This window comes from Corythoichthys intestinalis, chromosome 2, assembly GCF_030265065.1.
Source record: "Corythoichthys intestinalis isolate RoL2023-P3 chromosome 2, ASM3026506v1, whole genome shotgun sequence".
Lineage (NCBI taxonomy): Eukaryota > Metazoa > Chordata > Actinopteri > Syngnathiformes > Syngnathidae > Corythoichthys > Corythoichthys intestinalis.
Window position 1 is genome coordinate 681987 of NC_080396.1, and position 24440 is coordinate 706426.

The 24440-nt window shown below is 38.5% G+C and overlaps 1 protein-coding gene across 2 annotated transcripts in view; it reads left to right on the plus strand.

Moving 5' to 3' along the window:
• LOC130931214 (rho GTPase-activating protein 6-like) overlaps nt 1-24440 on the plus strand; it is a 121453-nt gene that overhangs the window by 78737 nt on the left and 18276 nt on the right. For both annotated transcript variants that reach the window (XM_057859808.1, XM_057859816.1), the window contains exons 2-7: nt 11686-11845; nt 14982-15053; nt 22751-22899; nt 22984-23112; nt 23190-23385; nt 23474-23529. In XM_057859808.1, coding sequence (XP_057715791.1) covers nt 11686-11845; nt 14982-15053; nt 22751-22899; nt 22984-23112; nt 23190-23385; nt 23474-23529 — 762 coding nt within the window. The remainder of the gene's footprint in view (nt 1-11685; nt 11846-14981; nt 15054-22750; nt 22900-22983; nt 23113-23189; nt 23386-23473; nt 23530-24440) is intronic.

Sequence of the window (24440 nt, forward strand, 5' to 3'; positions counted from 1 at the left end):
TTTTGGTTACATAACAACTGTTCGAACGGACTTATGACGTACGCGAGTGTAAAGAGGTGTCCCAATTCTTAGGGTGATGTTTCAAGCCCTACACCTTACCCCTACCCCTTATTGCTTCATTTGAAGGGCCATGGGGTGGGCCGAGGGGTGGGCCGAGGGGTAGAAATGAGATGGGCTCGGCTTGGGGGCGGATCCCAGGGTGTCCCAAAATGGGACACCCTTGGTAGTTTTAGGAAGCACCAAAACCCCTGGTGGTTCTAGTGTAAAGCAACATAGGATAACAATGACAAAACAACCCAAATTTAATTTCTGAAAGATTTATTTGTTCCCATGACACACAGTCCACCAGCAAAAAGGAGGCGCTGCCAAATAAAAAAGTGTATGGGGGGAAAAAAAATGTCTCGTGTGTCAGAAATTGACTTGTGGCTCATGCTGTACGCCTTACCCAGTGATGTGTCAGGATTGTATACCGTACACTGTACAGTTTTTTGTTTTGCTCTAAATAAATCTTTCAGAGATTGAAATTCGGTTATTTTGTCTTTGTTATCCTACATTGGTTTAGGCTTAGAGTCTACATTATAAGCCTGCTGGAAATGGATTCAAGATGAAAAAAAAAAAAAAAAAAAAAAAGGATTGCTAAAATATAGTTCAATATACTATGAAAGTCAACCTGTTCAGCTACACATCCACATTAGGTCTGTGGCATATTTACTGTAGCTAAATGCTTCATTCCCACATACATACACATTTGCTTTTTTTTTTTCTTTCTTTCTCTATGTAGAGATAGAAAAAGACTCCGGTTTCCTCCCACATTCCTAAGACGTGCATGCTAGGCTGATTGATCATTCCAAATTGTCCGTAGGCATGAGTAACAAACGACCACCATCAACGACCACAATAGATGTGCAAATTAGGATCAGATGATCCCTCTCTGGGCACAAAAGGTATATTCATCAACTGATCCCTCCTTGGGTTTTCTAGTGTTAAAGGCTGCTGTATAACTCGCTCTTTTCATCATGCTGAATAAATGTTTCTTCCTTGGATTGATACGGTTAAATGAAAGTGAGAACGTAAGTCGGAAACCCGAGAGAGCTCATCGCTGTCGACTCGACAGTAACAATATGAACTATTGTTATTTGGGTTTGAGTTTCCCGAGGGACAGATATAGTAGACGGACACAGGAAGTCTGTGTTATGTTACGTTTGTTATGGTCCGAGTTGCGGAGCTGCAATAAACGTTGACTCAAATGAGTTCAAGAAACTAAATTCTGTGCTTTATGAAAAGTGAAAAAAGCAGAATTTAACACAGATGAAATCATTCGGCCGATCAGAGTGGAGTATTACTGAAACAAAATAGTGACGTTAGGTACCGTAATGGTCGGGAACGGATCGCTGCATACGTTTCTTCAACACAACATGGCCGCGTAAATTAAAAAAAAAAAAAAGTTATTTATATATATATATATTTCTGTCTCCATCCATGTTCCCGTGTATAATGCGCACCATGATTTTACAAGTTGATTTTAGGGAAAAAAAGTGTGCGTTATCTTCGGGAAATTACGGTACTTTCTGTCATTTTTTTTTCTAACCACTGCCTCAGAGCAAGAACAGTGGGTGGTTTTGCATTTGCAGCAGTTGTGGTGCAAAGCGAATGACCTCCATCACGCACTTGGGTGACTAATGCAAACCCAGATATACATAGAGCTGCAGCATGCAATTTGTTATCCTCGACAAGGAGATGAAAGAATATATTGGTTTCCGTGGCAATACACAGAAAGTCTAGGGGAGTGACAGGAAAATTGCTATGGCAACACAGGCAGTGGGCACTTGTTGCCATGATGCTCTGCATAAATTATCCCCAACCAGAGAGCCTCTCAATGCCAGCAAGGTGAATCTCTCTCCTGAAAATAAATCGTCAAAGGCAAAACAGCGCTCATTTCGATTTAGATGTGATGTGTTGAAAATACAGTAATCACACATTTCGTTCAATTTAGAATTTTACACCACAATTTACATAGCACATTTATTTATTCGTATTCTGTGTTTCTTTCACAGACACATTTAATTAATACCCACAATTTTCAAACTATAAGCCACTACGTTTTCCTCTCAATTTGAATCCCGCGTTTTATAATCCAATGTGCCTTATTTGGTGATTTATTTGGGCTCATCGGGCTTGTCATTACCTGGGTAATGACAATGCTCAACTCACGGCTCTGGCTCGACTCATGCCACTAGATAAAAAAACAATAATACCTGACTGCTGCCGACCGCCGCTACAAACTACGTCCACATAATCCCGCGGTAGATAATAGATATCATATACACACAGAACTAGATGCAAAATGACAGATTTGCCGGCATTAGTAAACAGTCGCCATCTCAAAGCAGTAGACTTCCCTTAGAAGTCTGTTGTGGCGAACCTTCCAAGCGAACCTGTGAGCATGTCCTTCGAGCCTGCGCAGTGGAGTTTTAAGGTGGAGTACAGTGTGCGCGGTCCTGGCCCCACCCTTTACAGCCGGTGTTCATCTGTCATGGCCCAGCAAGCTGGGACGGTGACAGCGAGGTCCTCGAGTCGTAGGTTTTACAACAGACTGTCCTTGTCCTTTTTGCTGGATGGCTGCTGTTGGCTCACCTGAGCCAGCGCCCTTGTGGATGGATCTTACTTTTCATTCCATCAGGGTGTCCAGCCACCCTCCACAGCAATCTCCAGAAGGAGATAGTGGATGAGACGGTTAAACAGGTAGTACTGGATTACAGGGTACTAGTAGCAGGGAATTTGCAGGCCACCGACCAGCAAACCTCCCAACCTGGCGAACCCAATTAACTTTTTTTTAATCTAAAATACTCCTCAATCTGCAAAATCTTGACTTGAATCTATCTTTAAAAGAGTTTTAAAACTTTCACAGGTCGAAAGCAGACAGAAGGGAAATTATGGAATCACGGGAGCAATTTTAACAACTTTAACGGTTGATTCACAACATGAAATGAATTGAATGTAGTTTAAAGCTTCTGATATAGAATGGGGACTTGAGTATTTTATTTACTCTTTTGAACTGTTAACTTGATACTGAAATAGTCATTTATTTAAGCCTGAGAAGCTTTTTGTACAATTTTTGTAACTAATGTACGAAACATTAAAAGCAGCTAATAGCTTTGGGGGGGGGGGGGTCATCAATCATCGAAAGATTCCCACCTCGGCTATCATGAGCCTTACTGAATGCTTATGTCATTAAGTGTCATCCAGCCAATTATGTCACTAACTCCAGCTTGGATCTTCTACAGCCATTCAAAAGTGAGATTATTTCCAAATAACACTAAATGCCATCTGTTAGAAGCATTCATTAATGCTCATGAAAGTGTCATGTCATAACTAAGATGGACAGACTTGTGGCGCCACTGTCAAATAAAGTGTAACCAAATAACATAACTAGCCATTAATGAAACAACTGGAACAGTAACTGAAGAAATAATTAGCAGAGAACATGAATTTTGATTGTTATTTACATCTGTAGCGCTGCAATGCATGCTAAGAGGCATGTTGGACAACAACAACAGTGTTGACAGCAGAGGTTGACTGTCTCCCCCAAGGGAGCAGTGATGGCCAAAGATTTGCAGCCAATTGGTTCAAAGCTTCATGGTGGTTCATTTGGTCTTATAATGCTGCTCGTAAATGAAGTGTTGCCGGTTAATATCTTTCGGTGTAAATATCCCATAATACATTGAGGACAGCTGTGCGAAAATTACAGTACATATAAAATCCATTGCCACCTTTGAAATGAGAGGAATACAGTGATGTTAGAATAAATGTAGAGAAATATTTCGAGATAGAAATTTTGAAAAATACTGTACTGGTCGTCATCTTTGTTTAACCCTTTCATGAATGAATTGTGATTTTTTTTTTTTTTTTTTTTTTCCCAATTACTTTCATATAGGACAGGGGCCTCAATTTTGTGGCCCAGGGGCCAATTGCGGCCAGCAGGCCAATGTTTTGTGGCCCCAATTTGACATCCAATTGTAGTATTGCTGTTGCTTGCATGAATTTTTCAATGGGCAATCATATAGTATATCTGTCTATTAAGGGTGTAACGGTACATCGTATTTAACCGTTTCGGCACTTGGTGCTCGGAAGGGAACGGAGGCGTACCGAACGAGTTTCTGACGTAATGTAACCCTTACTTTTCGAAGCTGTGACTCAATCGGGTTACAGTTTCTTTGTGTAGATTATATTTACTCTGTCTTCTCTACTTATAATGAGGACCAACACGGTAGGACAGTAAGAAACGTCAACGGCGCGACAACGTGGCCGCCGCGAGAGCGCAGTGAAACCCAGCCGTTAAAGTCAATCAGCCAATGCACACCAGTCGCAGTGCGGCCGCGTGTTACATGCGTCCTAGAAGCGGCTCAACGCTACGCACGCGAAAAGAACAGCAGAGTTTATTATTTGACGCGAGACGCGGCCCTCCTGCCTCAATACTACTACCGGTAGCTAGGATCGGGCAGACCGGAAGTCGCTCGTGTAAAAATATGGTGGATCCGGTCGATTTTCAAGCTAATATGCAATCGTAACCCACTTTTTGAGTCCATCAGATCTCTTGAGTGGTAGATCGGGGCACAGTTGACATGTCTTTGTTGATTTACTGCTGTCTTCTCTGCTATAATAATAACCAACACGGCCCCGTGTTCATTCCAAAACCCTCCTACCACAACAAAACAAGTAGAAAACTAATATTCACATAGGAACTAAAGTTATACAACATAAAATAAACAATATAAATGAATAGTACATCACATTTGTAAAATATAAACACATAATAAAATAAATGATAGCCAATTTAAATAAAATATATTGAAATGAGCTAAAACACCTGTAATTAAATAATAAGAATAACAATACATAGATCCTGCTTACACAATTAAATTGATTAATTTCTGTGTGGCGCTTTAACTTGAAAAAATCCACCAATAAAGCTTTTGAAAACCTTTCATAAGGGAAAAAAGTGATTCATTGAGGCATTTCATTTGTAAAATGCATGTTAAAATCTTTGTCATTGGGATTGCTTTTCTCTTTAGCACAGGACTTATTTTTTCGTCTTTCTTTCAGAAAGAAAGCTGACCAATACGCGGGGTCTGAAAGGCAAATTGTTAGTGGATTATTATCTTTAAATACCCGCTACTTTTTGAGCAGAATTCTAGCTTTGTATAGGATAATGTTCCTATTGTTGAAACGTGTGTAATAAACAACTTGCACATTTATATTTTGCATTTTGCTTTCTTACTGTACCGAAAATGAACCGAACCGTGACCTCAAAACCGAGGTACGTACCGAACCAAGATTTTTGTGTACCGTTACACCCCTACTGTCTATATATTCACTTAGTATAAACAAAGTATATGTAATTCAAATAAATGGAATTAATTAATTGCAAGATCCATTTGGGGGAAAATAAACAATTACAGGTAGTCTCCGGGTCACCACAGACCCGACTTACGAGATTTCGACTTGACGACGCCTGCGTCTCGTTGTTTTTTGTTGTTGTTTTTTTTAAATGTTGACTTTTGTTTTGTGATGCATGTTTTTATTTTGGCGCAGGAAGCGTAGAGCAGGTTGTACTTTCGCATTTACACACCCGCCCTCCCCACTCACAGCAGTAACGACCCGCGGCACGCACAAGCAGCCGAGTGAAGAGGTGACAGCCTGCGCCCACATTTGTAGCTTGTGAAGCATCCAGAGGCGACGGCTGTGAAAAACTCCTTTTGTACTGTTTATTGTGCGTTTTCAATTGTGGTCGAATACTTGGGGCGAGTTTATGTGATTGTTTTCGATGATGTGCGGACGCTAACTGATACGGGCTAATCGTTTGTTATTGCTGTATCATCAGCTAATTGTAAACAAAAAAATTTAATTGCTGTTATTGAAGATGAGACTGACTTAATTTCACTTTTATTTCAGTTTCATTCAGCAAGTGTTGATGTGATGAGGAGCTGAATAAAGTCAGCAAACCACCCGAAAGTCTGACATCGTCATTTCGGAGCTTAGCTTGCTGTCTAGCTATTTCTTAGTTCCAAAGTCTTGGCGAGGACAGTGCAATGACGTATAATACATGTTTTTGGGTAGTTATTTTGAGATTTAGTGGGTATTTTGGGGTACTTAAAGGGTTAATTTCGATTTACGCGAAAATTCAGGTTACGTCGCCAGTGTAGGAACGGAACTCGTTCGTAACCCGGGGAGTACCTGTATTTAAATAATGATAAATATTTTTTTTAAAGATCCATGAGTAATAATATACATTATATAATATACAGTATTCAGTTGACTTGAAGTTCCACTCTGAGGCCCCCCGACTTGGCCAAATTTCAAAATTGTCCTATATGCATGTGTGATACATTATTGGAAAGCTGAAAATCTCAATTTTCTAGGGGAAGAAAAATTTTGAACAAGAGGGCATTTAAAAAAAATTTAACCCTAACTCGAGGTGAGCACATGAGAGAGCATAAAGACACCATGATTTTAACGAGATATTATCAGGTGCTTACCTTGTTTCGATCCAATAACTCCGTGTAGCATGTCTCGCCGAGTGTCAAGACACAGCTGTGAATGGCCACAGCCGGACATGTAGGGGAATTTATGGGTGAAACACGGTAGTATAACAGGGGTCGCAGTGCAGAAATCCCAGACATCAAGGAGTGGTCGAGATTTTCTTTTTCAAATATTTACCCTTTTAAATATGTTGTTTTTTCAATTTTTCTTTGTTCAGATCAATTATACATCATCCAAAATATTGGGGAAAACGCGACAGAAGCAAAAAAATACAATTAAGCGATAGTTATGAGGTGGATATCCTTGACTTTTTTACAGACACTATATTTTTCATTGTGATGTAATTTGTTTAAATCTTTTTTTTTTTTTTTTTTTTTACTAAATATTAGACATCAATTAATGATTCTAAGCTAAAAATGATAGACATTTTGAATAATAAATATAATTAATTACCTTGGTTTTATGGCTGGGTTGAAACAAAAGCGGTTCCGCGACGTCTGTAAAAGGGGGTTTCCAGGGTAAAACAAACAAATTAAAAATATTTCAGGGTGCTTAATGCTCCATGAAACTGCTATGGGAACATATAAACATATTGTTCAACAAAACACAAAAGTTCTTTTAGGCTTAAAATACAGCAGTTTAGTTTAAAGAGGGGTGCAAAAGCAGAAAGTGCTTTTTCAGCCTTGTTTGTGTTTTCCACCACATATGTATAAATTCATATAAAACAAAAAACTTTTAAATCATGAAATTTTTAATAAATAAAAACAGATTGCAATTCATTTAAAAAGAAAAATAAGACAAATTCTAATAAGTGTGGCCTGAAGAGCTAATGATAATGTTCAAATAGCTAAGAGGGTTCAATTAAAATTACATAAGCAATGAAGATGATTATACCCTTTATCTGAAATTTATCTCAACTTTGTAAGGTGTGATGAGTCAGCTGTGGTTGTTAAGAATGACATCATTAATGAAAAAAGCTAAAAGAGTTGTATAAAATGTGCATGTACATACACTGTTTTTGTTAATATGACTCATAATCTATAAATGTGCCCCCAACCACCCCAAATGTACTTTATTTTTTGGGTACTAATACAATGTGGGTGAATATTTATAGCTCTATGGACCACAAATTTAACTATGGCTCACAAACTAAAATGACGTTGACACCCCTGGAAGGGTAACTCACATCTGCTTGTTTTTGGCTTGTGGATATAACCATCCAAACTGTCACTCTCACCATTCAGCTCCACCATTATAAATGATGTCATTATTTTCAACCCACATGTCAAAAGTCGCTGATTTAGATGCAGTGGCATTGCCAACCACAGTCACGCTGTATATTTTCAGTCATTTGGGTGTTGTTTTTGGCAGTTACATGAAATCTGTCCAAAACGAAGGGGTACATGTTTATATATTTTTTTCACGTTTCGTCTCGTTCGCGTCTTGTCAAACAAAAAATGGCATTCGTCTCGTTATGTTTTAGACTCCTAAGACACGGTTTTAGCTCGTTATCATCTCGTCATGAAAAAAAAGTTTCATCTACAAAATATTTGCGTCATCGTTGACAAAAACAACAAGGCTTTGTTCAAACGGAGGGAAAAAAAAGGTATCTGATCGGGACTAAGTATCGGCAGATCCTCAAAACCAGGTGACTCGGACTCCAACGCACATGCAAAAATATGTGCTCGGAACATCCTTACTTTTAGGTATTGTTGTAAGCTACGGTTTAAAAAAACAAACAAACAAACAAACAAACAAACAAACAAACAAAAAGACTTCTTAGAAGTTACTCTTAATCATTTGAAAAGAAACAGTTCTAACACATTGAGTCTTTTACAGTTTAAATACAACTGAATGTAATGTCACGGATTAAAAAAGGTTGTTTGAACAAATAACCCTTTCGCGTAGCACTAGAAGGCGCCCGCGCACCACACTTTGAGAACCACGGCACCAAGGACATGTCTTTGGTTTCTATTATTATAAGGTGTGACTGTATTTTTCGTTTGGTCTTTTATTGCAATGCCAGCGCTTTTGCTTTTGGGCCCCACTTAATGTGCAGTGAGGTCACAAGTGCTCTCACAAGTGCTGCCAAGAAAAAAAGCTGCCTTACACACACACACACACACAATTAAAGACTAACAGTTGGAAAAGGTAAATACAGTAAAAACATTCTCTCCGGTCGAGCTGGTTCTGCCCAGCAGGATCCTCGATGGGGACGGATGAATTTCAGTTCAGTGTCAACCTCCGAGAGCTGCACTATGATGACATATGGTACTAGAGAGCGTAGGGGAACATTGTTGAAGTCCTGTAAATCGCGGCGGGACTAAGGCAAAAGAAAGCCGAGTCCCGCTAAGCCCTGCCGCGAAACACATTCTCATATGCGCACATGCGTTCTAAAATCCGCAGTTCCACAAAGTCACGCCATTTGACAAAAACAAAAGACTCATCGTGTCCATTTAAAGAGGGGGACATCAGGCATTTTGCAGACATTCCTTGGAATTGAAATTCATTTCGGCCGGTTCGGATGACTCATTCCGCTCTGTTTCATGCATTCCTCTGTGTTTATGAGCGAAAGGGAGATGAAGAATTTGAGTAGAAGCCGCAATTGTTGTAATATTATCCAGACGGCGGGTTTACAAGTGAATGAATTGCTTTATTACAAACTGGAGGTCCGGACGCCGACAAACAAAATAGCCAATAGAAAAACAAGAATGCACTGTAACATAATTATCTGAAAATATTTACTAACAGTCAACATCGGCAGTTATGAATTACCTAAGCTTTTGCTTGCAAGTTCTCAATAATTTCATGACTTAGGTCTTTTATCCGGCAGATACAGCTCCAATATTGTTTATGGATCCTGTTTTTCAGACCCTCAAGTGTTTGGAAAAACCATGTATACAGGGGTTATTAAAAAAAATCTATTCTGAGATATATTGCCAGACTACGTCACGCAATACTCGTATCTAGGGCTGCCGCTATGGAATATTTTAGTAATCGAGTATTCGACTGAAAATTCTGTCGATTAATCGAGTCATCGGATAAAACATTTTTTTTAAGGTAAAGAGCAATTACAAATATACATGAGAAAACAAGACATTTCACCTAAAATTGAACCTTTTTCAGACAATCAATGTCTTTATTGTCAATGTACATTGTTGAAAACAGCCAACAATTATATATATATATATATATATGTACATTCAAAAAAATCTTATTTCTTACCTAAAAATGTCATTCCACTTAAACACAACACTTAAAAGCTAGGTGTTTTTCCCACGCATTTCAAATTGAATTTCCATTTGTTAAGGTATCTTTAAGTTGTACTTTTAAATTAGTCTATATTGTAAATTCTGATAGGATTTGGAGTTTTTGCAGTGTTCAAAACAAATGGATGATACCTGCGGTATTGGAGCACATTAGGCACCAGTGCTACTTGGTGTTTTATCCAGCAATGACTACTGAGCTAAAATTGACAGTTTTTATTTTACCCTTATCACTCTACAGCGCTGAGTTTTTACAGATTAAATAAAGCCTGTATGTAAGAAACATTAGCCACGCATCGACAGTAGTCATAATTAGTAGAAACCTAGCCCTCCGCAGGGCTAACGTTACGTTAGCAAGGTACAGTAAGGTTAATCTTATTTATTAGCTCTGAGAAGTCAACTGCTTTAAGATGGCGGCTGTTTATTCATGCCGGCCAGTCTGTCATTTCGCATCTAGTTTCATAAGCATTTGATCTCTATGAGACGCATCAGACGCTAGCTGCTACCACCGCAGCATCATGTTTGTAGCAACGTTGGCGTAGTTTGTAGCGACTGTTGGTTGCAATCAGGTATTATTGCTTCTTCCTCTACAGACGTCAGCACGTTGTCCCGCATTAAAAGTAGTCCGGGCAGAACGTGACGCTGGCAAAATTAAACGATTCCTCGAGGCGAATAAAATAACTCGGATCAATTTTTAAACTCGAGTTACTCGAGTATTCGTTTCAGCTCTACTTGTATCGATTCAAAATCTGTCTATATCGATTCTTACACGTGTGTTTTTGGTGGGGAAAAAAAACAATTCGGTGGCTGCACTTCTACTCGCGTCCAGTTGTTGGCAGCGTGCAGCAGCATTGCCTTGCAGTCTGCTGAAGTAACAACAACATTAGACTAATCCGAGCAGAGATTTGTGTACATCGCCCTCTAGTGGTAGTCCTTCTATAAGTCTGAAATTTGGGCTCAGTTCATTTTGGCTTTAACTGCCATGGAGTACTTAAAATCCTGCATTCAAGCAGGTTTGGACTAAAGCAGGTGTGCACTAGAAAAGAGAAAATGTTATCTTGAAAGCTATATGTTGTTCAAACATGAAATAAATACATTTTTACCTAAGTTCTGGATGAGGTATCAGGAATAAATTGATAGAAAATATTCTTGTACTGGCCAAAACAGTGTGTTTCCTTGTGCACTGCCGGGCAGCCAGCTAACGCTGAATGTATTTCAATAAACCACAAGGCTTGGTCTTTTCTTGCTTTTATGTGAAGTCCCTCGTTTTTTATATTTTAAAACTATACATTTTAAAACTTGATAGGAATCATATGGCCAGATATGAGGCAATACACCCATTACATTAACACATGGGTAGCCACCGACGACGGTAGAAGAACCGGAGCCACTCTACTTAAACGCAAGAAACAGATTAACAATAGGGGTGCAGCGATCACAATTTTCTGGCTGCTCACCGATTTCTGAAAAGCCTGTCTTGTCAATCTCTCTTATTGCTGATTACCTGAGAAATAGGATAGAAAAAAAGCGCTCTGCCAATTTTTCGTCTTCTTCTTTTGACCGAATACTGTTTAAACTGTAATTCAGTCATTTTTTGGATGACTGCTTTGACTTTGACTTGAGTAACGCCACTCTTTGTTGAGTAAAAGCTTCGGCTTCTCCACCCACCTCTGTGGACCGATAACCGATACCCCACAATTTATAACGATCGAGCGGCAAGTGGCACATCTCTAGATTTTAGTACCGGCATCCTCGCTATATTTTTGTCACCTTGCTCTGAGCCAACATTTCGTTCAACGTACTTGAGTTTACTACGGCGCCATGTAGGGATTCAATGTGACAATTTGAAATGTACAACTATTGATTTTTCACACCTTAGGGTGACTTCACCTGGAGCAGCCTGTCTGGACAAAGTGTGCGTCTGACTCCAGTTGCCATCCAGAGCCTGTCTGAGTTGGAGAGGGCCCGGCTCCAAGAAGTAGCCTACGCCCGCTTGCACCAAGATTATGATGTCGGTTGCCAGATTACCGTACCAAAAGGTGGGGTGCGTTTTCTCAGCCCTTTCAAGCCATGTAACCTGACTCTTCTAAAAGCCTGTGTTTACTGAATCTGCAAGGACACACAACATACGTAATGTTGACAAAGGTAACGTAGGCTTCACTCAGCAACAGGGTTGTACTTTAGTTGAGATTTTCCATCATAGTTTCTTTACATTCGTTTATGAAATTCAGATAGTTTTCATTTGTTCTCAGAACAAAGTTTTATTTGAGTTTTTCTTTTATTAGTTTTTGTGCTAGTTTAGTTTTTTTTTTATACGGTGTATTTGGCAATTATGAAATACCAATCGTAAAACTGGCCACGCGGAAATAAATACTTCAAAATAACCTTAAAAGCAAATGAATGGAATTTATTTATGCTTTAATTCAAAAATGGTTCGTTGTCCACAATAATAAAATGTTTGTTCCTTTAAAAAAAAAAAAAAAAAAATTCTTGGTGCTGTGACCATGTTCTTTGGCAGATTTGTCTTCACTGGAGTTTGTTAAAGTGCTGTTGGCTCTTTTTAAAGCTTCGGGACAGGACAAATAGCGTTTTGTGGTGAAGACTTAATCAGTATGTTCGTTAGGCAAGCCTTTGACATCATAAGCGGATTTTAAGGGGGGTCAAGGCCCCCCTAGTGGCCGAAAAGTGTCATTGCATGAAATTGACTTTCCTTTATATATAAGAGTTGTAAAGCAAAAAAACCCCAACAAAAATGAATAAAATGAACAAAAAAAAAAATATTTTTAGAATGGGTCAAAATTATTTTTCAAACAGATCATGTGATTAGCACCTTAGACGGTCATTTGCTTTGCATATGTCCCCACCTCCACACACACACACAAAAAATAAATAGGGGAGCGCAATTTTATCTTATTAAAATATTTTTTTCTTTGATTGAAATTTTTTTTTTGTTTTTTTGATTGAAGCAACTTTTTGACGGGATTGAATGATTTAGACTCAAATGTCCTACCCATAATATGGCCCAAACACAAAAAGGATTGCTTCAATCAAAGAAAACTTTCAATGAAAAATTGTTTTCAAATGCAAATTTTTCAATATCAAATATTTTTTCGCCTTCAAAAACGTTTTCTATGATTAAATATTTTTCTTTTTTTGATTGAAGTGATTGTTCTTTATGAAAAAAAAAATGTATATTATTGAAGCAACTTATGTTTTGATTAAATAATAAAGACAAAAACGTCCTCGCCAAAATGTGGCCCAGCACATATCAACATTACTTCAATCAAAAAAAACTTGGCTCCAATCAGAGAAAAAAAAAAAAAAAATTCAAGGAAAAATAGCTTTCACATGCATTTTTTTTTTAGTTTCAAATTTATTTTTTGCAAACACATTTTTTTTTTTTTTTTTTTTGATTGAAGCGACTTTTTTGATTGAAAATATATATTTTGATTGAAGCAACTTTTAAAAAATTGAATAAAAAAGACGCAAATCTACCTCTATATGGGTCCACCCAGGGGATACAATTTTTGACTGGGGTAACTACATTGGCACGACATCGGCGGGCCTATCATATTCAAAGGATGACGATCTTGCCAAAAAGTATTGCCGAAGCAGCCTGATTTAGAATTCCCCTCAAGAATGATGGGAAACAAAAAAATGCTCTTTGCCAACTTATTATTATAAATTTTCTTGTAAGCTAATTTTATTGCTGACACTGGGTTTCGGGGTCATCAACATGTTTTGCCCCCCTGACCCAAAAGTCAAACTCCGCCTATGTTTGACGTTTACAAAAGTACTCAGCTACCATGTTTTATTGTTCCTTTGGAATCTTTGTGGCAGGTTGGGAATGAAGTCTTTGTTTTCTCTCTACTCATCGTGGAGGGAGTTTCTAGCGAGCGGAGGTTGGTAACGTAGGCAGAACTAAGAGTAGCGTTACTTCAAAAAAAAAAAAATTCTCAGCATAACGTCATCAATATGAAATTTTATTGTTATATTGAACTATCAGCTACCCACGGAGCAAGAGTTCTCTCTAGGGGAAGAAAACATTTTCCTACCATGAGATTAAAACACTCATATCTCCGGCTTTCCGTGGTCTATTGGTGCCAAATTAACCTGAAAAATGTTCGAGCAATGTTGACAGCATTGTTCCATGTGAAATTGTTTCTTTTTTACAGCGCTTTAAGGACACTAAGTGATTGAACAGGCCAGCGTGATCATGTGACTTCCGTATAATGGAGTCATGTGATTATTGTTGCAACGTCTCATTGGTAAAAGTGGTAGAGGAGCTCCGCTAGCAAAAATAAAGTCAAATCTTATATGTAGAATAAAGAGGAAAAATGCAAGAAAACGAATGTAGCCCAAAGTAGCGGAGTAAGAGTTGCGTTTAAAATCTACCTAAGTAAACCTTATGGCGTGGTAAAATGACTTTTAGAAGTACATTTTTCTCAAAAAGTGACTCAAGTAAATGTAACAGAGTAAATGTGACGCCTTACTACTGACCTCTGCTAGCGAGTTAACTAGCGTTAAGAATGTCAATTCCCATGGTAAAAAACATCCAAAGTAATATTTGTGTTGTTATCTTGCAAACAAATTCAGTCAAGATTTGAAAGTAATCAGTGACAAATCTTCCCTGTGCTTTTTCTTAGCTTTCCCTTCACTTCCAACGTGTTGTTTGCTAAACGGTACGCTCGACTTTCTCCAATGTCATAAGAAACATAATCAAAATCAAACAACGGTGGTCATGTTGATTCTTTTCAGATTTGTCAGTGGTGCTTTGACACTTGGGGAAACTCAAACCGGGGTATGACGCAAGAAGCTAATACTACTACCATGGGGATGTTTAGTAGGAGGTGGATACAGTTCCATGAGTGACTCATATGATACAGGAGAACATCTGGAGTTCAAACTGAGGCTGCCAAATCCGTATGTAAGACAGCACAGTGACCCGGCAACAGCACCAAGGGTTTTGCTGTGGTTTGCACAAGAATTACAAGGATTTACATAAGTGCCTACCTCAACTTTCCGGTTTTTAAATCAGCCAATTCGGCATTCTTTTTCACAGCTAACGGTGGTGTCCTTCTAAGGATTCAAGATTGAGATTCAAAAAAAGCAGATGAAGATGTCATCTATTCCAGATGGATTGGATTCCATTAATGACTTTTGTCCCCTGCACAGATGGACAGAAGAGGAAAAAGTCACTGAGGAGAAAGCTGGATTCTTTATCCAAGGAGAAGAGCAAAGACAGAGGTATGTGAAGTTTTGGGCTGCAAAACACCACCGTAACCTTTTTTTTTCGTCAGGTGAACAGAGAGGCTGTAAAAACCCAAGTATCTGTTTACAGTTTGTATTTATATCAAGTGGAGGGACTACACGCTGTGCACAGCGTAGCTGGTGGGAGAACATAAAAAGAAAAAAAAAGGCCAGATTGGAGTTAGCGATAATATGAAACAGGCTTTTCTTATCAAACGAGTGAGTCTGGGCACTCGTATTGAAATTTAAGAACATGCGCAAATATGCAATCAACTGGTGTATTTCATGGATATTTTCAGTGTAGCTGGTAGAGCACAATCGAAGGTCTGTGACAAGATTTCTTTAATGAAAAGCAGAGAGGAGTAGACTAGTAGACACACATTTTACTCATGTAAGAATAGTATTACTTCAAAATAATAGTACTCAAGTAAAAGCAAAAGGAGTTATCCACAACATTTACTCAAGTCTAGGCCTGAACGATATATCGTTTAAACATCGCCATCGCGATGTGCGCATGCGCAATAGTCCCATCGCAAGGACGTGCGATAGTTTTTTCATTTCATTTTTTTAAATCCACAAACGTTTGTTTTGAGGAAGGAGCGGGAAGGAGAGCGCCCAGCCTCTCATTCCCTCCAGCTCGCAGTCATCGGCTCCTCCCCCTCCCCTGCTACAGCGGAGTGGAGGGAGGAGGGGCCGAACAGCAGAGCGGAGGGAGGAGGGGCCGTTTTCAAAGTGAAAGCAAGCAAGCAAGCAACACGTTGAATAGGGAAGACTGTCTCCAAAAGGAGTTTTGGAAGTATTTTGGCTATTGAAAAGAATATAAGGAACAAAAAACAGCCCTGTTGACAGTGCCTCGCTGTGGTTGCCTCAACAAGAAGTAATCCGTCGAACATGTGGGACCATTTAAAACGCAGGTATCTATGCATTCCTGCTACGAGCTTCCCATCAGAGGCTTTTTAGTACAGGTGGGAACATTGTTACGTGCCAACGTTCTTGTCTCAAGCCTGCAATGGTGGATAAACTAGTAGTGTAGACCCAGTTGAGAATTGCTGAGCAAGGAAGGTGGACGATATGCAGACAAATACATAACACAGCTGCAGGAATGTCTTTTCTTCTTTTTATTCATGTGACAGCTACCAGGAAGGCAGGAAATTTGGGAGTTAAAATGGTTCTGTTATTCATCAGTTATTTGCTGATATTCAGTTCAATTATTTACAAGTTCAATTGAGTTTCTGTTCCTTTTATATTTAAATTAATTGTAAATCGTATTTTTCAAATAATTATAGTACAGCTGCACATAAAGGTTTGATACTTAATATTTTTTAAATATTTTTACAACTTTGTTGCAGTTTTGTTATATTTTGTGTAAACAACTCAGGGGACTAATGCACTTGCACTTTTATTTGACAGATTTAATATTTAAGTTCAAATATGTTGACAACGTTATTGTTTTACTGAGGTTTTTATTTATTGTTATAGTTTGTGAACAACTCTTATTTGTCATATTTAATATTTTTGTTCAAATATGTTTACAACTTTGTTGTTATTTTACAGAAGTTTTTATTTATTGTTATATTTTGTCAAAAACTTAGGGGACGAATGCACCTGCTCTTTTATTTGTCATTTAATGTATTTGCTGCTGTTGAAGTGTCAAATATTGTGTTCAATAAATTATCTATTTTGAGCAGACATGGCTTCCTGGATCCCTTCATAATAATACAGCAATCTTAATCGTTCACAAATGAAACGTTATTATATGAATACACTGTGGTCACGGTGTGTCATGCAAAGTATTTCCAAACAGCTATTCAAGTCATCTAGTGAAAATTTCTTAAAAAAAAAAAAAAAAATTATATATATATATATAATTTTTTTTACTATCGCAATATAATATCGCAATATATTGCACACCTCAAAAAAATCGCAACAATAGTTTTTTCCAATATCGTTCAGGCCTACTCAAGTCCAAGTAAAAAAGTACAGTGGTACCTCGACATACGATCGCTTCGACACGCGATCCTTTCGACATCCGACAGAAAATTTGACTTGCCATTTGTTCCTACATCCGACGACGTGCGCCGATTTTTGACAGCGCCGCAGTTTCTTTGTTTTGCCGGAAGACTGCTGATTTTCTTGCAGTAGAAATCGACAAGGGATCCAAAAAGGTTAGGGCAGGTGGAGAAAAAAAAGAAAAGGTGACGCTTACCATTGAAATGATGTAAATGATAGCAAAATATAAGCATGGTGTGTGCATCCATGAACTGGGTCGACAATCGGGCCGTAGACTGTCGTTCTCGGCCGGCGGGCCTCCTCCGTTTTTCTTATTGTGGTAACCTCGCTAAAGAAATTCGGCTTCGTCAGGTTTCTAATCATTTAGTCCATCAACTTGTGCAACTCAACACGCCAAGTGTCCCCCGCAGCAAGTAAACAAAATGAAAGCAAGAGGCTCACTCCATAGAATCAACCACGCGATGAGTTCAGGTACACCACGCAGACACATTTACCACATTAGAACCCAGTTTGTTACATGATTACAGGTATTATTATCACGATTATTATTCCATTTTTTTATTCATAATTTATTGTTTTTGCTCTTTGTAAATGATACTTGCAATAGCAACATTAGTATTGATTAAGAATTTATTGTAGGTTTTCGGGCTGTGGAACTAATTAATGGAATTCTTATGGGAAAATCCTGCTTAACATATGACCATTTCGACTTACAAACAAGGTCCTTGAACGAATTAACTTCATATGTAGAGGAACCACTGTTAAAAAAAAAAAAAAAAAAAAAAGGAACTGCCGACAATATCTGATTTTTGTTTTTAAAAAATTATATATATTTACTCAACATAATCTATATAAAATTATTATCATACTGCACTATAACACATCATATGACAATATTAGGCCAAAAAATACACAAAAATAATCGAATCCCAACTAGAAAAATCTACAGAAATGAAACATCACCCGTCCGTAGAGCATGAGTGGCCTCTAGTGGAGAAAACACATTTCCTACTATGACATTAAAACAATTACATCTTCGGTTTTCTGTGGTTTATTGTTGCCAAATTAAAAGTCAACTGTGTTGTCGAATCATGTTGACAGCAGCCCTCCATGTCAACCGGTTCATTTTTGACGGTGCTTTAAAGACGCCACGTGACGGAACAGGCCGGGGGGATCATAGGACCTCCGACTGCAAGGTTGTGTGTGGTCATGTGACTGCATTGTTACATCTGATTGGTATCATGGAGTCATGTGATTTTTGTTACGACGTCTCATTGGTGAAAATGGTAGCGCTGCTGGCAAAAACGAAGTAAAATATAGCAGAGTAAGAGTAGCATTTACTCAAGTGAAAGTAAAAAGTAGGTCGTGGTAAAACTACTCTTAATAGTACATTATTCTCAAAGTTACTCAAGTAACTGTGACAGAGTAAATGGAATGCGTTACTACCCACCTCTGATGAGAAGCAGCTTACCTTGCAATTTTCTTTGTAAGTGCTTTCACCATAGACAGAATATCAGTATCAGTTTAAAAGACATCTACAGTATAATGAGGTTTCAAATCCTTGAGGTTTCAGCTTTTGTTTTCATTGCTGCCTTTAGGAAAGTCAGTTTTTGATGACAGGATCAGTTATCGTTTATCAGGAGGAGAGTTTGATTTGAAATGGAAAGACTAATAGAGTTTGTTTTCATTTGTTCATTGCTTCTACGAAATTCAGGTGTTAGTATTCTAAATGGAGATGTATGCATTGGATTCTAGGAGTCTCAGCAATTCACCAACCAACTCGATGTTGTGATTTAACATCCATTGACACTGATCTATGCTCGGTAGATTAGATTGTGTTGCATCATTGGCTACCAGCTATGATGCTAGAAGTCCAGTTCATTTTGGCTGGCAGCGATCGTTCTATCATACAAATTGGATTGAACTCCTAACGCTGTCAACGGCAGTGAAACATGATAGCTCAATGCCAGCCGTCCCAATTCAAATGGATCTGATGTCTATCACACAATGGTAGTGCATGAGTTAAGAATAAAATGTAGCAAAGCAAATGTAGGCTACTGTCATCACAGTCAATAACAAGCTTGCTTCAAGCTAGATGTCAACACAAACAAAAACATTGCTACACAGTCGATATGTTCCCCGCACCAGTGTACCGGCAGAGATTGCTTTTGCTACTGCTGTTACCGTAGTAAATGCACAGAAGGGTTTTGTGACAAGATCATGTCAATCACATTTGAAGTGGTATACATGATATTACAAAAAATAAATTTAAAAAAATTGACAGTCATTGAAAAATAATAATTTTGTTAATACCAGTGTTTTTTTTATTATGGATTAAAGTGGGAAAAAAATGACCGAAACCTTAAAACAAACAAACAAACAAACAAACGTATAATCATAATATTGGCGAGGTGAAGTGCTTCATTCAGTTAAGGTAAATAACCCTATTTTCATTCATTGGACATCTATAAATAAAATTTTCGGTGAAAATGTATTTCAATAACTAAATTATGCAATTTGTGGAGAGATTGCTTTTGGGGGGGGGGGGGCTCTTCAATGGCTCGCATCACTTTATTCACTCATTGACGGTGCTATACGTCCAGTCCTAGCCTTATAATGACTAAATATAAAATATCAATCAAATGATCAATTTTTATGTTATTTAGACTGATTCATATGTGTTTTCCTTTTGTGTTTTTTTTTTTTTTTTTTTTTGCAGGTTTGACAATTTCGGAGGGATTCTTTGTATTTTTCACATTTTGCCAGTTTTTTTTTTTTTGTTTTTTTTTGTGGGTTTTGTGTTTTTGTCCGTTTTTTGCAGTTTGGTTTATATTCAGTATATACTGTATGTGTATATATATATATTACATTTTATATTTGTCTGATTTTGCAGATTTTTCGTTTTCCGTGTACTTAAAAAAAAAATTGTGGTTTTTCGGGTGGTTGATCGTGTTTTTTTTCCATAATTCTCAAATTTTGTAGGGATTTAGTGGGTGATTTGTATTTATTTGATTTTTTTTTTTTTTTTTTTTTGCTGTTTTTGCCCATGTGACATTCTTAATTCTAGGAATGTCTGGCAGATTGCCCCATTTTTTGGAGGAATCGGGTAAAAAAATGAATCGGGTTTTTGATTTAAAAATTATATGTTTTCTGTTTCATGCTCATACAGCCTCTCACACTGCCTCCTGCTGCTTTTCGTGGTCACCAGTGCAGCTGGCATTTGGCATTGATGGGTTTGTAGCTTCGATCTGGCGAGCGAAGGCTCTGTAGCTCTACAACCAACAAATGTGACAATCATCATTTAGTCAATCTAGAGGTTGTTCTCGGCAGCGTGAACGTCAACGTGTGATTACGTTTGAGTGGACTCACTCATATGTGTTATACAGTAGGAATGTTATGGAGAGTGATCAAAAGTATGGTGTTAAAGGTCAGGCAATGAAAAATGTGGGTACTTGTGCCCACATTTTGTGCTGGTGCACCTTTAGAAAAAAGTTAGGCACACACGTGCAACTAATGCAAAAATTAAGTGTGGAGCCTTGTCAATATATTTTATATTGCAATGCTATTTTTTCCCCAATATCATTTATGTATATATATATATATATTTTTTTACTTTTAAAAAGTAACAAAATAATCCAGAAATACAATGGCATTGATTGCCAAAAGATATAAAAATATATACATTTCACACTACTGGAAAAAGCGGAAGAGGAAGTACTCTAAAAAGTACGGTTCTGTAACATGTTTGGAACTTTTGTTCAAATAAAAAGAAAAAAATGTTTTGCTTTATTTTTCTCTGTAATGGATCGGGACTCCGTATCGGCAGATTCTCAAAATCAGGTGACTCGGACTAGGGTGCAAAAAGATGCAATCCTTAGTTAATTCTGACTGTTTGTGAAAGTTTTAGCAACCTTTGTTTACGAAGCCTACAGAGCTCTGGAAACCTGGATGAAGAGAAAGAACTGATCTTGTAATTAGCTGTTTTGTGGACGAACAGCCATGGTAAACACAGAATGAAAACAATTTGGGCTGACAATCGACTTTTAAATTGTCTATTGAAATTTTTATAACAATAAAGCACTTTAAAGTGCCTGTGACACGAAAAAGCATGTTTATTTCATTATACACGCGGTATTTTATGCCCCTGAATGATATGGGCCGCTTGGATGTGTGTGGAAGCGATCGCTATTTTTATTTAGTTTTTTGAATCCCGCGCCATGAAAATGAGTGACTTCCGGCTTCGGTCTTGCATTGAGGAGGAGGGCGCTGTGACGTGTACGGTAGAAGACGTCCTCTTCACGCTACAGTGTACTGTTGTGTATGAGGACGAAGGATTCAGCTGATTTTGCGGATTAATACGTTTATTTTTCGCATCACGCCAGCCAAACAGCTGCAGAAAATGCATGCTTTATGAGGGAGAGGCGTGTGCGCCTTTTTGGAGTTTCAAAAGGTTCCCATTCACCGTGGATATTGGCCAAGCCCTGCCACTGTGGGACCATTGGACTTACGAGGAAGTGAGTAAACATCTTGTTTTGTATTATGTCAAATACGAATACAGCCATTACAAAGTAAACACTACAAACTTCCTTTAAATGAAGGACTACTTACGTTTGATCATTGATAGGCATGTAAAAAGCTCTCCTGATGCTCATTAGCAGCAGCACGTTAGCTGCACAACAACTCCAGCCACCCTCCTCCGGGGAACGAACTGTAAATTGCTCTCCGCCGGGCGGTTTGCCGATCTGCGAACACAATCGACAACCGGGTCGTCATGTCAAATAATCCAGGATAGTTATGTGTGATTTTCCGCTTCGAAGACTTTGAAACATCACTCGGTTCGGGTTAGCATGTCGGCTAGCTGTCACCCCTTCTGGTTTGTTTACATTCTCCGAAGCCGGGGAAGGGAAATGACATATGTCCGATTTAGGTGTCATAAAATATCGTTCGGGTGGTGCGACAATAAAGGTGAAGTCGACAGTTTTGACCATTATGGAGTCATTTTGCCATGTCGTCCTGAATAAATGCATTTTTATTATTTCATATTCCATTTAGCACAAGACTGTTATTTGTCATGACCATGCCATTTATTTAGCAATTGGGGAAAATACTTGGATAAAAAGAATATCCTGTAAAGAGACAGAAACAATGACATTTTGCCGCTCTCTTTGTCGCGTTTTCCTCGTTGTGAATAGTTCCCCCTCGACGGGCTGACTGGTCCTTCTCAAGCCATTTATATAGCTATTGGGGAAATATACTTGGATAAAAAGAATATCCTGTAAAAATATTGGAGTAGAGAGACTGAAACAATGACATTTTGCGGCTCTCTTCGTCGCGCTTTCCTCGTTCTGAATAATTCCCCTTCAATGGGCTGAATAGTAAAACCGATGAGCCCAGTCTACCGCTGACGTCATCCACCTGTTGGGGATGCTAAAGCCCTATAATGGTAGGCGTGGCTAACCGGCAGATTCAAAGACTAATTTCTCGTCATCTGTGCTTTGCTAAATTGTTGTATATAGTCGAATCGTCTGAAAATATGATTCTAATTCACATAGTAATGCCATGTAAGACTTTTTTTCTCGTGTCATATGCTCTTTAATGAATCACTGAAATGCGGAGCTTACATGCCTTCATTTGCCACGTAGTCGATTGTAATCTCCCTTCCCGGCTCCTTTTTTGTCCCGCAGAGGGTGTCCCTCAAGCCTTCAGTATACCCATCTCGCAGGTCATCGCGAACGACAGGACGCATCGGCAGCGTCAGGACAGCTACCGTCACGATCTGCCGCAACGAGAAGAACACAAGGACTCGTCCGATCTCGTCTCCTCCATTCTCCAGGTCCATATGCGCGTCGAATACCGAAAGGAGCCGTTTTGACTCGTAGAGCTTGAGAGCATCGAGTAAAAAATCTCGTATCTACAGTTTGCGACGAAGCGATCGTCGAATAAAGAGCTTTCGAGCAGTAACTCTTCATTGAGCTCCACCTCGGAGACGGCCAACGAGTCGACGTCGCCGAACACGCCTGAAGCCGCGCCGCGGGTCCGCAGACGGGTGAGTTGATCGACTGCGGCGAGAGAGCGTCTCTCGCCCTCGGTGTGTTTTAATGACAACACGTGTTCCTGCCCAAGGGCGGCATGTCGGTGGATTCGATTACGGATCTGGACGACAACCAATCCCGCCTGCTGGAGGCGCTGCAGCTCTCCCTGCCTGCCGAGACGCCCAGTAAGAAGGAGAAGCACAGGGATAAGCGACTGAGTCTCAACCCTATATATCGCCAGGTGCCCCGAGTGGTAGACAGCTGTTGTCATCACATTGAGAAATATGGTATAAAGAAAGATACATATGTTATACATATACGTAGGTATCCCTGTCTGCCATCACACTTGATACACTGTCACTTCTCATCATTTAGGTTTGCAGACAGTGGGGATTTTCAGGGTGGGAAGTTCCAAGAAAAGAGTTCGACAGGTTGGTGCTGGGCGATATGACAATACGCGGTGTATCTAGAAAGTTTTCACAATGCTTCACTGTTTTTACAGCCTAATTAAAAAATTGTATTTCTTGCCGAAAAATTTTACACACAATACTCGCTTATGAGAATGTCAAATATATATTTTTTCCTAATTCATTAATAATAAAGAACGAATAAATTACATTAAAAATTAAAATGACAGTAAATTCTCCTCCTCCTCATCATCATCATCAGTGGTCATGTATGATGAATGTATTAGTGCTGCAACAATTATTTCAAGTAATTTGATTTTTTTTTAAAATAATTAATTAATTAAAGTAGTGTTGTAATGGTTTGTTTTGAAAGTGTTTGCATTCAGTTTCATTGATTTTGGTGGCTACAGTGTCTTCGAGTGGCAACAGTGAATATTACATAACTCATTTCACATGGCTGAATCTACCTGCTCCCTGTTAAGACCAACATAAGCTAAGTTTTTGTTTGAGCTTTTTTTTAAAAAAAATATATTTGTAATTCAGTTTATAGGCATATTTAGCCATTTTTGTGGGAATGTGTCTTCGAACAGTTTTTTAAGAGCATGATAAAAAAAAAAAAAACTTAGCATTTGATAGCGTTTAAGCTAGCGGTCCTTTGCTATGTACGTTAGCCAATTGTTCTTTTGTTGTACTTAGATCCTCGTTTATTTATTTATTTTTTTTAATACCGTTTGAAGCTCAGGTATTTTTTATATTCCTTATCCAAATACTCAATTAGTCGAACTAACTAGCTCATCGATTAATCGACTACTAAAATAATCGATAGCTGCAGCCTTAGAATGTATCATCAGACCGTACTCAACTGTAAATTGCCTACTTAACGGCCACTAGATGTCCTCATATCAACAAAAGAGCAAAATTGGATTAATTACAAA